The following is a 16824-nucleotide window of genomic DNA, read 5'->3' as shown; positions in this document are numbered from 1 at the left end:
GCCACATTTTCTCGATTATTAACCACAATAGGTCATGAGGTTTAAGATTTTTTTGGCCTTATATATAAAAGGTTCATCTTTGTAATAATTGTGTATTGGTAAGTACAAAGTATTCAACTCTTCCATGAACCCATAAAAACAGAACTTTCACCAATCCTACCTAGCACATGGCTTAAATTATAATAATGAGAGGAAATAAAACTAGGAACATGTTAATAAAAATGAGCTTGGTTGGTACCATTTGTACGTAAGAAATGGTAATTAAGAATTCTTCAGAAGGCAAAGTCATCACTTGATTATTGAGTTTAGAATTAGACTGAATTTCATCTGGCTATGATTTTTAGGTATTTTCTATAATGACTAGTTTGATTTTCTTCTGTAGCATTGCAATAGGCTTTTATAATAGCAAAGCTGGTCTCCATTTTTTAAACAGGTGTTTTTTGAATACCTACAGTATGATGTGTGATCTAAAAAACACTAACTGGGGATTACAAAATAAATAGAGAATACAGCCCCCTTTCTCAAGCAACTCTAGTTTTAGAGCTAGAACATATGAAATTATCTGGAAAACCCATTTAATAGAGCAGCATATTAAGAAAAGCAGATTCCTATGACCAAGAGCTAGGCTGTAAGTGCTGAAATGTCACATAATAAAGCAGTGATTAAGGATGTCCATGGAAAATTTTCTGAAGATCATAAGTGTTGAACAGGATTTAAAGAATGCAAAGGATATATACATGGTGAAAGCATTTGCAAGGCACAGTTAGAAACTTTAAGATAGTAAACTATATAGTGGGGAAATCTGGATCACCAGTTGTTTTTGTTTTTGTTTTGGGGGAAAAGAGGAAGGACTGAGAATTGAACCCAGGACCTTATACATGGGAAGCAGGTGCTCAACCACTAGCTACACCTGCTCTCCAAGACTGCCAATTTTTAATACAGATTCCCATTGTGGAAAATAGAGCACAGTAATTTTTACCTACTCTTTTTTTTTTTTATTTCTCTCCCCTCCCCCCCCCCAGTTATCTGCTTTCTGTGTCCATTCGCTGTGTTCTCCTGTGACTGCTTCTATCCTTATCAGCAGCACTGGCAATCTGTGTTTCTTTTTTTTGCATCATCTTGTTGTGTCAGCTCCCCATGTGTGCGGTGCCATCCTTGGGCAGGCTGCACTTTCTTTCGCGCTGGGCGGCTCTCCTTATGGGGCGCACTCCTTGTGCATGGGGCTCCCCTACACAGGGGACACCCCTGTGTGGCACGGCTCTCCTTGTGCGCATCAGCACTGCACATGGGCCAGCTCCACACTGGTCAAGGAGGCCCGGGGTTTGAACCGTGGACCTCCCATGTGGTAGGCGGACGCCCTATCCATTGGGCCAAGTCCACTTCCCTTTATCTGCTTTTGATGATAGGAGAAAGAATTAAGGAGTTGATCACAAGTCATGTATCAATGAGGAAGCCAAGAAAATAATTCATAATGCTGAAACCATTGTTCCAGAATACTTCATTCATCCAATGACCCTTCTATGAATTTATTTACCTATACTGGATGACCCATTCATTCATCTAGTGCCAATTTATTGAATACTCACTATGTATGTATAGGCTATAGAAGCAGCATAAAATAGAGAAAGAATAGGGGTATGAAAAAGACATGAATGCCTCTGTCCTCACAGAATTCCATTATCTAAATCTCTTTTGCAAACTGATGATATCTGCCTTCTGATAAACTCATCCTTTGCTTATTTATAGAGCCTAATGTAGCTTCAAGTGATGCAACCAATATTGAATGCAGCATCCAACGAGATGGAGATAGCTATATAGTTAATGGCAAGAAATGGTGGAGCAGTGGTGAGTGTTAAGAATAATTTTTTCTTTCAAGGGATTTTTCTTTGTGCCAACCAGTGTGCTAGAATAATGCTATGAAATATACTTGTTTAAATTCTGCCTTTGAAAGCATTTTCAAATTTAGAAATGAACTACTTGTTGCTCAATCAACAAATAATAGATAAAAGGAAAAGTAATTTTAAAATAAAAATCTAAGATAACATGTCTTGATTAGGTGATGTTTAAGAGCAGAAAACATGTTTTTTTTTTAACAGTTTGTGAGAGATCAAATTCATGAGTGTGTACTATTTTCCATCAATGTAATTTCTATCAAAATCTAATTTTAATACAGACATATTACATGGAGTATAACTTTTAGGTAATTGTTTTTTAAAAGATAAGCTGTATACATTATTAAAATAATTTGATGTGCTAAAATTTTTCATTCCTTAAAGACACAAGTGTTCAAATGAAAAATAAGTTATATGCAAAGAATAATATATTGTTTAGTCAGCCCTCAGTTATAGAGTCATATAAATGGACTGTATTACTTTAGGAATAGAGTATAATAGAGTATTACTTTTCCTTTTGGAAGTTATAAAAATTAAAACTTAGATAAATTTGATAATACGAAGATTGCTTCTAGCAGATAAATGATATGTCTAACACTTATCAGTATAACTAATTAGTATTAAAGAAAGTTGACACCATGGAAATAAATTACATGTTTAGAAACTCACCAGGGATATAATGAGAAGACCAGAAAAATTATGTTTGTGTTGTTTTTATTCTTTTTGGAATTTTATGAAATTATTTACAAATTAAGACACCAAAAAGAAAAAAAAAAAAGATTGCAGCAAAACCCATAATTATTCAAGTACTAAAATAATGCAGAGATATAGTTCATATATTAGAATTTGTTTAATTAAAAGTAATTTTATATAATTGCATTGGTATGTTTCTTTTCAAAATCTACAATATTTGTGTAATTTCCATTAATATATGTATGTGAATGTTACCTTAATTTTCATAAAACTTGTATTGAAAAAAATTTTATAAATGTCCCATGACATAACTTTCTTTATTAATCTGTTCTAGATGACCTAGCCTATAGCTTAGTGTTTTGAGTTATGTTAACTACTATTTTCAAATATTATTCATTTTCATTTATATATTTTGTACATTTATTATCTTGTTTCTTCTTTCCTTCTACCCTCATCATTCTCATCACCCCCACCCTTCTTTGCTATAAGTTGCTTTAATTTGAGTTTCAGAATAATGCAGATGTTTTATCTGAGGAAGAAGCATAATAATGTATATACAAGCAAGAGACAGAACAGCTTTACATTTAAATGCTAAAAGTACTGGTTGGCTCTGTAGGACCTTCAGAATCAAAAGGAATCTCCTCTGTATTTTGTGTTTGTCTTCTCCAGTACCCATATTTCTTAGCCACTTTCAAAATGTAGTTTTTAAAAGAGGCTCCCATAAAAACGTAGAGGATTGGGTTGAGGCAGCTGTGAAAGAGCGCAATGCTCTCTGTGATTTGGATGGCAACATCCATGCGTTTGCTCATGTCGCAGCTGGTGATCAGGGAGTAAATTATGTCTATGGCTTGGCAGAACTTGACAATGTTATAAGGCAGCTGAGTAACAATGAAGATGACAACCACTGTGAGCAGAACTTTGAGGGGTCGAGATTTTTTAATGTTTGGCATCTTGATGAGTGTCCTTGCAGTGATAAAGTAACAGATTCCCATGATAAGAAAGGGTACCACAAATCCGATGCAGATTTCCAGCATTTGAATTGAGGCTTTCATTGTTGTTCCTAGGTAGTGTGGAAAGATGGGGATGCACCTAGCCTTGTCATTGACCGTTTTAAAAACCAGCTGGGGAATGCTCAGCAAAACGGCAGCTGTCCAGACACAGAAACAGATGAACCAGCATGGTTTCCCCACCCCTGACTGACTTGGACCTTTAGTTACTGCTGAATATCTGTCTATGCTGATACAAGCCAGAAACTGCATTCCAGAGACAAAGTTTACTGTGTACAAGGCTGATGTAACTTTACACATCATTTTTCCTAAAACCCACCCATGAACTGCATTAACTGCCCAAAAAGGCAGAGTCACTAGAAGGAGTAAATCTGCTACAGCCAAATTCAGGATATACACATCCGTTTTGGTTCGCTGTTTCTTGTAATAGGCATAAATTGCCACTACTGTGGAATTGCCTGCAAGTCCAATGATGAAAGCTATTGTGAAGAAGGCAGGCAAGAATACTTCTGCAAATTTTCTGACCTCTTCTTTTATACAGACCACTTCATACTGACTGTAGTCGTGAGTGCCGTTCATTTCATTTTCCTCGTAATAGTAGTCTGTTGACTGGTTGTGTTCTGAAGCCATAGCTCCAATCTAAAAGGCCAACATAATACAGGATATTAGAAGCTTATTTCGATATTATTTTGTTGTGGGCGATTAAGGCAGCATGCATAGAATCTACCTTTCAGCAATGCCGGTAACATGGCCGCCCGAGCTGATACAATAGCTTAGGTCACCCTCCCCCCTTCTTTACAGAACCAGTTCCTGCCAAAAGTTCTTACCTCAAATCTGCCTCCCGTCCTAGCAACAGCAGCGGCCAATCCCAGACTGCCACCTATCCTTACCCACCACCCCCCCTCCTCCCTAGAGTATATATGCTCAGTCCCCTCAATAAAGTTTTGCAGCTTGATCAGAATACTGTCTTGCTGTCGTTCCTTGTGTCTCTCTTGTCCCATACCATTCTTTCCCTCCTAGGATCCGGAGCTCCCGTTGATCGTCCCGCTGGCCGGGACATTATTTAAAAAGGAAACCTTTTTAATCCAGTACACGTTTTGTTCTTTCACTAGAAAACAAGCTGTTGCTGTAACATATGCAAACCTGAATCTCCCATTCTTTGAAATACTTTAATGAGAGCCACATTGGAGCATATGTCCAGCATTAGGTACTCATCCTTTGCTGTTACAAGTCTGTGTGCAGGAGGAACTGGGATTTACACAGGAAAGATAAAAACCCCATGGGGAATTGTCATTTTTAAACCCTAAGTAAAAATTTTTATCTTAAAAATAGTTTTGCATATGTGTTAGGTGTTTTTAAAATAAAATGTTATTGAAATATATCGCACGTACATGCACAAACATAAACAGTAAGTGTAATGAAAGTTGTGAACTTATAAAACAAACACACATATCATTATACAGGCTCCCATGCACCACCCCACCACCAAGACCTTGCATTGTTGTAAACATTTGTTACAAACTATGAACTAACTATAGCCAATAGCTTACATTAATGTATTTTCCTCCAATCCACCCAGTTATTAATACCCCATATTAGTATTACACATTTGTTATAGTTCATGAGAGAACATTCTTCTATTTGTTCTTTTAACCACAGTCTTTCTTCCACCACTGGATTGCCGCTGTGTTATATAGTCCCATGCTTTGTACAATCCATTTTAAAAAAAGTTTTTAAAATGTGAAAATTTACATTTCAACTAAAAAGAATAAAAAACTGTTAAAATTTTCACTTAAACAATTTTGTGATCTATATGGAATATATCTATAATAAAGTAAATAATAAAGTTAAAATGTAATTGTTTAAAATAAATTTATTTCTTATTTTTATAAATTCTTCATATATAAACTGATCAAAATGTTAATTGAATTATCTCAGCATTTTCACTTACTTTCACTAGGTTTTTCACTAGTTTTTATAAAATACAGTCTCCTTTAGTAAACATCCCTCCAAAACCTTTCACTACGTACTTATTTTACACTTTTCTTCGGTAGCACTGTCATCCCCCCAGTCGCATAAGCTGTAAGACTGCACCATCTGTGACTTCTTCTACCTTCATCCCTGGTTTCCAATCAGGCCCTAAGTTCTTCTGAGTTTACCTTCCTGTCTCCTTTTAATCCAAACTCTCACTGCCCTAGTTTCAACCATCGTTGTTTCTCACCTGGCCTACTGCAATATCTTCCAAAAGTGGTATGCGACCTTTCTTATTCCTCCCCGCCACCTCCTTGTAAAAAACGTTTTTCCTACTGCCACCAGAGTGTCTGATCTCTAAAACGCCTGCCTGTCATGTCCCTAGCTCTGCAGTGGCCCTGGAAAGACACAGGCCAGGCTCCTTAGCAAGGTACTCAAGGCTTTCTGTGATGTGGTCCCACCCGGGACTCCCTGTGCCACGCGCCACCGGTAGACAGTAGTAGTGACAGATTTGCCAGCAGTTTCCTGGCACGTGCCATGCTGTAGTATGCATCCACACTGTTGCTCATTTTGTTCCCTTGAAGGGTCAACTCCTACATACCTCTACTTGTGTGTCACCTACCCCAGAAGACTTTCCTCATCAAGTAGCTCTCTACACGTACCTCTCAGGGAACAGGTCACATCCTGTGAAAAGATGTGATTCCAAGACTACCCTGTCCCTCCAGGCTCAACGTTTCCCAAGGGTAGGAATTGTTTAGTTTATGTTTGTAACCAGAATGCCTGGCACACAGTAGGTGCTCAGTAAATACTTGCCACACAAAAGATTTACCAGCAGGTATGAAGCTGATCCTCTAGAAAGGCTGGGTGATATCTCAGAAATCTACTCTCTCAACATTGTTATTTCACTGTGAACCGATGGTATTAAGATAAGCTTAACAGAAATTACAAGTTTAAAAATGTATATAACCATGACTTTCAATATTTTTATTACAGTGCTATGTTTTGTTTTGCTTTTTCTTTAACTTTTCTATCTCCCTTTTGGTTATTTTTGTCCTTTGAGGAATCTCAAGTATTCTTATACAATCAAGAATGAAAATACTATTTTCAAAAGAGTGTACAAACTAATGGTACATTTTTAAAGAAAGTTTTTATACTTGTTAAACCTTTTCAATGAGTGAAGCAAAGAAGTTCCTGGAGGAAAGATACCACATAGAACTGCTTTCACTATGCAAAAACCAGATGCCAACAATTTCAAGTGACTCTTTTTATCCTTAAGATGATTAAGGATAAAAAGTTACAATTTTGTAAGACTGCTCTGTTCTTTACTTTTTTATGTGTTAATTATTAACATAATATGAACTTTGTTCTTTCCTTCTTTTTCATTGCAGAAATCTTGAAATCTGATAAGGAATAATATGGCTAAATAATACAGGATATTAAGTAAAGATGTTTTAAGTAAGAATTAATTTTACTAAAAAATGTAAGTAAAATAAGGGTAAAAATGGAAATTATTTGCAGAAATGATCCTTCTGGCAGCCACACAGAAACACATTGAAATGTCTATAATTATTACAAGAACAGGAAAAAAAATCATGTTTGTAAAATAAAGCAGAAACAATAGTATAGCAAAACCAATTTTCTCTATGTAGGTAAACATACAAAGTCCCGGGGCTTTACAAAACATTGTATCCAAATTAGAACTGGAAAAAAAATAACCAACCTGTTTCAGTCTGCAGAAAGGATCAGTCTTGAGAGCGGAGAATAAAACCAAATGCCCTCTCTGTCTCACTCAGGCTACTTTTGTTTTCGTTTTACACCACGCCTTTATCTTGCAACTAGGAGGGCTTTCCTGAAATTTAACCTTGTGAGCACTTGATCTCTTATTTTATTTTTAGCCACCCTGTGAATCAAATCCAAATTCTTAAGTGTCCTAGGAGACAAATTTGAAAGAATTCCACAGTTTCAAACATTACAAACCTTTCCAAGTTTCCACTGTAGCAGAAGAGTATAAGAAAATGCTTGCAGCTGAGGAACTTACTGCCACACCAAAAGGAGAGCACACCCGAAAGCATCAAGGCATTTGTAGGAAGCAGCTAGAGAAATACTCTCTAAAGTTTTGTCTAGCAAAGAAGACAAAAATGATTTTATACCCAGAAAGTTATCTTTACAAAGATAGAACTCTGAACAATCATTAAGCATTTATGATAAAACTTAGTATTTTTATATTAATATAAAATTTGTATACCACATTATTTCACTTAAACTATTAGACTCTTCCTAGCTTCACTGTAACTCCCTCTCTATCCTTAACCCAGAGTTTGTCTTGTCCCATGGCTTTAAACTCTGCTGACCTCTTTAGAACCTTCTAAAAGACCAGCACACAAGCCTTTAAAACCCTTCTCTTCAGGGAGGCTCTTTGCTTTTTTCAGCTTCCAAACAAATCAGAGAGAAAAAGAGAAACTGATGCATACTTGGGTCTTTTGGTCTATTTGAATTGAATCCTCATTTGCATAGTGGCTCCCTTTTCTCTTGCAAGGCCAGGCTCAGTCTCTACCTGCAGAAGTTATTTCAGAGCCCTGCCTTCTTTCCTCTAAGCAGCTCACCTCAACTTCCTTATGATGAGCAGAAAAGAGGCTCTAGGCCATAGAGCCTTCATCCTCCTTCATTCTCTTCTAGTGCTATCAAAGGGTGCACCCAGCCTTGACTCTTTGCTATCCATTTCTCTTTGAAGAAACGGCATTTGCAGCTAAATCAGCTTGCCAAAAAAAAAAAAAAAAAAAAAAAAAGGTAGAAATCAAAAGAACACCTGAATTTGTGGCATTTAGCATTTTCCACTGTGTAAATACTCCCATCCCTGACAATTTCAAGCTACAACATGAAGTCACTGAACACAGTGCTGGGATGAGGTGAGCATAATCAGGTCTCCTGAACAAGCTCTAGCTAGCACACCTCTTCCTAAAGATGCATCCCTTCTCTGCCACGGCTGATCAGTGCTCTAGTCTCTTGCTGCCTCCTGAAGGACACTGTTCTTAATTTTATTCCTGCCCTGACTAGGCTATCTGCTCTTCCCCCTTCTCTTATCCCTTGTTCTTCTTGATCTTCTGTATATTGTGGTAGGAGGAAATGAATGAAACACCCCCCCCATTAAATTCTTAGAGTGACTGCAACATCCCACACCAGCAGCCTCCACCCCATTTCCTCCCACCTCATTTTGTACTGCCCACCTGGTCGCCTTGTCTGTCCAGACATACCGACCTCCCTCCTGGTTTGGAACATACCAGGACGTCCCTCCTTGGGCTTTACACTGGCTCTTCTGGCCACCTGGAGGGCTTCATATTTGCAAGGTTCTCTCCCTCACCTCTTTCAAGTCTTTGTTCTGCTGTCTTTTGTCTTTTAACCTGAATTAGAATATATGCTTCATCAGGGTAGAGACTTTTGTTTGCTTTGTTCACTGATATATCCCGAGTGCCAAAAATAGCACATAGTGAGTGCTCAATGACTATTTTGATTTAATAGATGAAGCCTACTGTCCTTTTGATTATTACCCCATTTTACTTTCCTTTGCTGGTATGCTTCCTTAGTGATTGGTGTGTAACTGCAGCCTCCGTATTTAGCATTTATATCATCTCTTTAATCCGTCTCTGATCACTGTGTTCAGTACTGACTTGTGGGTCGCTGTAGGTTCTGTTACTCCTGTCTGGAATACTTCTCCCACTCCACTTTAGCTCCCAACTCCTATTCAGAGTTCAAGGACTGACTTTAATGTTACTTAATCCAGAAAGTCATACTAACCCTTCTAGGTGAGACCAGATATACCTACACTTTACTCCTATACCTCCATCATACTCTATTGCTGTTACTTAATAATATTTTCTGTATTCCAGAGCTATTTTGTACCCTGCTGTCTCCCCACATTTACCTTTGTGCCTTACTCAAGATTCCAGTTTACTGAATACTAATTAAATACATGCACGAATGAATGGATCAATGTTTAAGTAATTTATCCTCCACAGAAATATTAAGTTTAGCAATGAAGGTGGAATTTTGAATTCCAGGTCTTTAGCCTTAGACTGTTTTCACTCTATCATACTTATCATATTCTATGATGTCATCTAGTATAGGATTCAGATACTGTGTATTTAAAAGTATCTGTCTTTTTCCTTAATTTATCTCTCTGTCCCCCAACAACCACATGCTTTCTTATAAATAAGATTCCCTTCTTGTAAATCAGTTGTAATTCCATACTCTTTACGTCTTTTGAATGTGTGCATCATTTTTCTTCTGATTCAAGCACATGCCCAGCCCCTGGGGCATAAAGGACCTCAGGATCCAGGGATTTCTGGTAGCATATAGTGAGCCCCACCTATTCATGAATCACAGTGGATGAACTCTGGCTGCCTGCTTCCGATATTCTTCTCTACAGACAGAGCTAGAGGATAGTGGTGTTAGGAGAACTAACCAGCTTTTCCAAGTTCTCACTTGGTGTTTCTTTTGTGCCTTTTTTTCTTTCCTCTCTTCTACTTCTCTTCCTCCTAGGAACAGAGTCTTTATGATTCCAGTTGGCTGCCCTCTCTAAATGGCCTCCTAGCCTTACCTGTCCTCTTGTGACAGTGCCCCCTATTCTTGAAGGATCTTTCTCCACACACACCTTTCTCCTTCCTCCACTTGTAATGCCATTTTGCTCAGTAATAGATGTTTGGAAGTCAGTCTGACTAAACTGTATACTACATTATCACTGAAAATATCAGTGATAACTGAGATATGTATTGAGCATTGTTTAGATAATTTTGTGATTTCTCTTTTGTGTTCATATTACATTGAATTCATATAGCATTTGAGGGTTTTTTTTCACTTAAAATTTTTACTTACGTATTTTGCTTACACATTTTCATTTGTTATTTCAAACTTAGTATAATGACATTTTTAGTATCTAAATATTTTTGTATAGATTATCATAATTTGCTTTACCATTTTCCTGTTAGGACTTTTAAACTATTGGCAGTGTTTTGCTTTTACAAACAATGCTATAGAGAGCAACTTTGTGGATATTGTGGGAAACCGAACTTAATCTAATCTTACTGAGGAATGTTGTAACTTTTTCTTTTTTTTATTACCAAAAAAAAAGTGTTCTTACTCTGTATAATATCCCAGAGTTTTTTCACATCAGTGCCTAGAAATCTTTCTTATTCTTTCTAGAGCTTAGGGTTCAATATGTAGACATACTATATATTTAAATAGTCTCCTGTTAATGTACAATTAGTTTATTCCCAGTTCTTTGAAAATACAAACAATACTATTGAAATGAATAATTTTATGCATCTGGCATTTCATACAGGAACAGCTATAACTGTAGGGTAAATTCCAAGAATTAGACTGACAGGTCAAAGAGTAATTGAATATGTAGTTTTTATGGATATTGCCAAATGTTACTCCACAGGGATAGTATCACTTTGTATTCCCACCAGTAATGTATGGGAGTGTCTATTTGCCTAGACCTTCACCAACAGAATGTGTTGTTTGACTACCACTTTCCTTTCTAAATGACTTGTAACAGATTCAGTAGCTGGCTCCCCTCCACCATCTGCCAACTCTGCCTGAGAATACAGGGTAATACACTAATGTTTGAATCTCATTTTTGCCAATTAATAGATAAAAATGGCATTTCATTATTGCTTTACTCTGAATTTATTTGATTAAAATCTCTTTAATTATTCTGCTTTCCTCTTTTTGCAGTTGTTTTCTTTACTCATTTGTCCATTAAGTCCTTTACATTGATTTTTATGTGTTCTTTATATTCTAGGGATATGAGTATTGTATACATTTTGTCATAAATGTTGAAATGTTTTCTCCAAGTTGTTTTTTTAAATGTGTAATAGATTTATATGGACAAGTAAATTGATACTTTCGATTTTATTTATCATCTTTAAAGCTTAAAATTTCTTTCCCAACTAGAGATTTTATTTTTTTATTTTTTATTTTTTTTAAGTTTTTTTTTTAAAGATTTATTTGTTTATTATTTATTTCTCTGCCTTTTCCCCCCACCCCTGTTGTCTGCTCTCTGTGTCCATTCACCGTGTGTTCTTCTGTGACCGCTTCTATCCTTGTCAGCAGCACCAGGAATCTGTGTTTCTTTTTGTTGCGTCATCTTGTTGTGTCAGCTCTCCGTGTGTGTGGCACCATTCTTAGGCAGGCTGCACTTTCTTTCACGCTGGGCGGCTCTCCTTACAGGGCGCATGCCTTCCATGTGGGGCTCCCCTATGTGGGGGACACCCCTGCGTGGCAGGGCACTCCTTGCGTACATCAGCACTGCGCATGGGTCAGCTCCACACAGGTCAAGGAGGACCAGGGTTTGAACCGCGAACCTCCCATGTGGTAGGCGGGTGCCTAATCCTTTGGGCCAAGTCCGCTTCCCCCACCTAGAGATTTTAAAAATATCAATTGTTTTCTTCTAAACTTTTTATGGTTTGATTATTTAAAATGTTTTTTTAATTTTCAACTCTGATCTATTTAGAATTTATTTTGGTCCAACTATATTTTGTAACAACATTACCAATATCAGCATGTAACATTTATTGGATACTTTTTATTTACACATAAGCCTACTTAGAGTTAGATTAAGCAAATTTCAAAGATGATTCTCCCATTAAAAAGGACATGTATACTCCAAGAGAACATGTAGGACTTTTTTCCCCTTAATTGTAGGATTTTATGACATACTTTTTTATGGCAAATGGAAATTTTGTTGTAAAGTGGTACTTAACTCATGCTTTTGTTTCCAATTTGAATTGACAGTATTAAAAAAATACCAAATGAACTTTTAAGTATTTTCCTCCAGAAGTTCAATGTCGTTAGAAGAAGCAGTCCTGATACTCTGTAGATGGCTAACTTCTTCATGCTTCATATATTAATAATTGCTTACATCACTTTCTTAATTGTTAAAGACCAATCCATATTCAGCAGTGATAACTTTTCTCCTTCTGCCATCTTTCCTTCTATTATTGATTTACTTCACTTGATAACTATGTGGTTGCAAGAGCCTAATAACTTCAAATTCATTAACAAACATCAGGGAAATGTAACTTTCAGCCTGGCTTAATCCTGGCACTTGAACAGCCTTGAAATATTATAAAGTTTGGATTAAAGACAAAATTCCTTTATCTATGCCACCTGTTTTCATTCATGAAGGTCTGTGACATAGCAGATATACTTAAATGTTCTCTTGTCTATTCAGATTTGGCCAAATATATTTTCTTGATGACATTTGATATTTTGTTCATTAACTAAAGATATTTAAAAGAGTAAACTAAAATTTAAAAGAAACATATTTCAGCTGCTGTGCCTGCCAAATTCTGTTGTAGCTAAGAGATGATATATTTGCAAAGGGTTTTTCCCATTTGCTGAAACATTCAAATTTAAATAGAAGTATTTCAAAATTTACAACCTATGTATTCACCCTTTCCTCTTCTACTTAATGATCTCCAAAGAGGAGCTAAGTTAGAAATTTTATTTTTTGAAATACGTGAATTGTTTTCCATATTACACTGAGCCAAGGCAAAATCAAAGAATTTTTTGCTCTGTATCTTGAGTTTCTTCAAAATTTACCTGATATCTAAAATCTATTAGCATTGATATAAATCTGTGGCAGCAATTTTTCGTGATAGAAGGAGCCAGGCAAGATATGCTATTATGGAATATCAAAGAAAAAATATACATATATTATGAATTATTTTTAAAAAAGTGATCTTTGGGCCAGGGTTTGAAGGGAATTAGAGGGAAGGTTTTACTTTTAAAGGGTTTCTGCTTCTGTTTATCAGTGTAAAAGATCATTTTATCTATGGATTAAGATCAGTAAACCTTAGAAGATTTACCCAAATTATGGACAATGATTTAAAAATAATTGCATTTTAATTGTAACTATATTTTACTTTACCTGTGTAATTCACAATGCAGAGTAATTGAGGGAATTAGAATTTTAAGCACCTGGTTTTATTGGTTTTAAAATTTTGGAGTCTGTAAGATTTCTAATTCTGTTTCATATATATACTTTGAGGAGGCTATTGTATTCCTTAAACTTCAGCTGACACTATTGAGAGCTGAATATCTATCTATCATTATCTATCATTATTCAACTTATAAATATGTAAGAAACTATCACACTTGGTAAATGAAAAGCTGGTTTTTGACAAAGGTCAAAAGAGAAAATTTTAAGGGATTTCCTTTTTTGGTGGGGTGGAATAAGTACCTATGATTGATCTTCCCACAAATAACAAGTAGAGAACTACAAAAAATAATTACCTGGAAGCTCTGGGAGTGAACAAAGGTAAGCTGATTGTATAGGGGAGTCAAAATTTGGAAGAAATAACAAGCATAGGATATGTTTCCCATTTTTGTGACTTCGGCCTGAGGGCTTGGCATGGGTGGGAACACCGAAGCTTCTCGAGAAAATTTGGGTCTTTCTATCCTGAGAAATCAGAGGACAGAATCTTGGGCAGCCACAGCTGCTGGAAAATGAAAGGGGTATTCCCAAAAAGTAGAACGCCAGAAAAGAGGAGCCCTGGGTTTCATGTGTAAACTGCTCACGTCTTTGGCTGGTGCCTGAATCAAAGTCATGCCTGAAGCAAAGCACCTTGCAGCTAAATCAAAAGAAGTAAACAGACTTAATCTCCCACCCACCTCAAGTGACACACACTCTACAGTTTGACTCAACACGTTATTTGCCTGATAAAACAAACACATCAACATTCTTTGGAGGACTATAATGTAATTGAGTCTTCACAACAAAACAATCATATTGTCCAGAATACAATCTAAAATTTCTCAATGAATAAAGAACCAAAAAAGCATATGCATTTTTAAGAGAAAAAGGCCAAACCCCTAATTCCTCAGATTTGAAATGATCAGAAAAAGACTTAAAGCGGCTATTATAAATTTGTTCAATGGAAGTAAGAAAAATAAAAAGAAAAATAAAAAATAAAAAGAAATGTCAGAACAGAAATAGAAAACATTAAAAAGAACCAAAAGGAAATTTTAGAACTGAAAGATAAATCTGAATTTTTAAAAATATTCTCTGAATGGAAATGACAGAGGAAAGAGTTAATGAACTTGAAGACAGATCAACAGAAATTATCCAATTTGAAGAAAAGCTTGAAAAACTGAGCAGAGCCAGGGGCCTGCGGGACAATATCAAAAGTTTTAAAATATGTTTGATTGGAGTACCAGAAGAAGAGGAGAGAGAGATTGCTGTTTAAAAGAAGAGCAAACTCTAGAAACATAAAACTTCTATTTATTGTTGGTTGATATATACATAAGTGTGTTTAACCTGAATTAAGGGCCTTTTTTTGTGTAATGTTAATTTACAAACTACAGATTTTTGGAGGTAATGTAATGTGTTCTACTTAAACAAAATTACATTTTCTTACCTGTGTTTAAGAAAACTGCTTGTATTTTTCTTTGAATAAAAAACATATTCAGGGAAGCGGACTTGGCCCAGTGGTTAGGGCGTCCGTCTACCACATGGGAGGTCTGCGGTTCAAACCCCGGGCCTCCTTGACCTGTGTGGAGCTGGCCCACGCACAGTGCTGATGCACGCAAGGAGTGCCGTGCCACACAGGGGTGTCCCCCACATAGGGAAGCCCCACACACAAGGAGTGCACCCCATAAGGAGAGCCTCCTAGCGTGAAAGAAAGTGCAGCCTGCCTAGGAGTGGTGCCGCACACACAGAGAGCTGACACAGCAAGATGATGCAACAAAAAGAAACACAGATTCCTGTGCTGCTGACAGCAACAGAAGCGAACAAAGAAGAACATGCAGCAAATGAACACAGAGAACAGACAACTAGGGGGCGGGGAAGGGGAGAGAAATAAATAAAATAAATAAATCTTTAAAAAAAAAGTATCCATCTATTTTCAGTGTAATCGCTTCCTATCCCAGAAGCATGGAGAAAATGGTTTCACTCTTTATCTCATATATAATATGGACAATAAATCATGTTTTGGGGGGGTAAATAGATAATTTTTCCTAACATATTCGTTATCTGATTACAGACATTTAATGACCAACTTTTTTTTCTAAAATAGTAAACTTTATTTTTAAAAGAGTTTAGATTTACAGAAAAATTACACAAAAAATAAAGGGAATTCCCATATAACCTACCCACCACCCCCCCCCACACACACACACACACAATTTCTCCTATTACATTCTTACATTAGTGTGGTGCATTTGTTACAGTTAATAAACAAGTATTGAAGCACTGCTACTAACCAAAGCCTATAGTTGTAATATTGATATAAAGATAGTGGTTGCCAGGGGTTAGAAAGTGAAGGGGAGGGATGAATATGAATGATCAGTTATAATGTGGTTTTTTTTCTCTCTATATTTCCTAACCCCATTAGTCAAAAAGCCTTTCCTTTCTATTCATAGATGGAATAATTTATATGTATATATGATGGCATGTTCTGACAATTCTGATGATTATGGCTATGAAGAAAGGCTTTTGACTGACGCTTTAAGCCAGTTTAAGGGGTTTCCTTATTCCATACCAACCTGAGGATTAACATAGTCATCCGTCATATGCACTCTGCTTTTCTCCCTTTCCTTCACTTTCCCAGTTGAAATCTATTTCATGTATTTTTATCAGGTTAGGTGTTTTTATGTAGTATTTCTGGAGTTATATGTGATCACATCAAAGAAGTGGGGGAATGCCTCACTGTTTTTGCAGGAAATGGCTGCTCCACAATTTACAGATTAAACTACCAGATTAAAAGAAGAATAGGGAAGAGAAATAAAACACACATTGAAATGTATAAATAAATTCCATTGGCATTATGTAAATGTATAAATAAATTTCCATTGGCAAATTCCCTTCTCTTAATCAGGATCTACTGATTCATTTACAATATGGTAGGCTAGTTTTTGTAATGTTTTTTAAATTATTATTTTTATCCAATTATATTAAAAAAACAGACATTATCTAAGAACATATTGTTTCCCATCCCTCCACACTCCAATACCGTATGCTAGGGACTACAGTTTCTGGCTTTAGTTCCCTGGTTACTGCGATAATTCTGGGTAAAAAAAATTTTCTCTCTTTTGGAGAAAAACAGTGCTACTGGCACACAGAGACTGATATGACCACAGGCAGAGAAAGAATTTATTGAGAAGCTCTGCCAATGGAGGGTGTCTGAAGAAGACTTCAGCCCTCCCACCAGCATGGTGGGGGTCTGAAGAGAGACTTCAGCCACTCCTGGAAGGGGGGACTT

The 16824-nt window shown here is 36.4% G+C and overlaps 2 protein-coding genes across 3 annotated transcripts in view; one reads left to right on the top strand and one right to left on the bottom strand.

Moving 5' to 3' along the window:
- The window catches only part of ACAD11 (acyl-CoA dehydrogenase family member 11), a 110514-nt gene that overhangs the window by 66907 nt on the left and 26783 nt on the right, over positions 1 to 16824 (top strand). Inside the window, exons 13-14 of one of the 2 annotated variants that reach the window (XM_058294965.2) lie at positions 1747 to 1845; positions 4394 to 4691. In XM_058294965.2, the coding sequence (XP_058150948.1) occupies positions 1747 to 1845; positions 4394 to 4659 (365 nt within the window). In that variant the 3' untranslated portion in view covers positions 4660 to 4691. Of the gene's footprint in view, positions 1 to 1746; positions 1846 to 4393; positions 4692 to 16824 lie in introns of those variants that run through there. The other variant, XM_058294964.2, reaches the window with a different exon arrangement.
- Positions 2590 to 7365, bottom strand: ACKR4 (atypical chemokine receptor 4). The gene is made up of 2 exons (XM_058294966.2): positions 7284 to 7365; positions 2590 to 4231 (listed from the first exon to the last, which is right to left on the bottom strand). The coding sequence occupies exon 2, from the start codon at positions 4220 to 4222 to the stop codon at positions 3170 to 3172; it is 1053 nt and encodes a 350-aa protein (XP_058150949.1). The 5' UTR covers positions 4223 to 4231; positions 7284 to 7365; the 3' UTR covers positions 2590 to 3169.

Source organism: Dasypus novemcinctus, chromosome 4 (assembly GCF_030445035.2).
Source record: "Dasypus novemcinctus isolate mDasNov1 chromosome 4, mDasNov1.1.hap2, whole genome shotgun sequence".
In the NCBI taxonomy this organism is placed as follows: domain Eukaryota; kingdom Metazoa; phylum Chordata; class Mammalia; order Cingulata; family Dasypodidae; genus Dasypus; species Dasypus novemcinctus.
The sequence above is the reverse complement of the archived record's forward strand: the minus strand, read 5'-3'. Positions and strand labels throughout refer to the sequence as shown.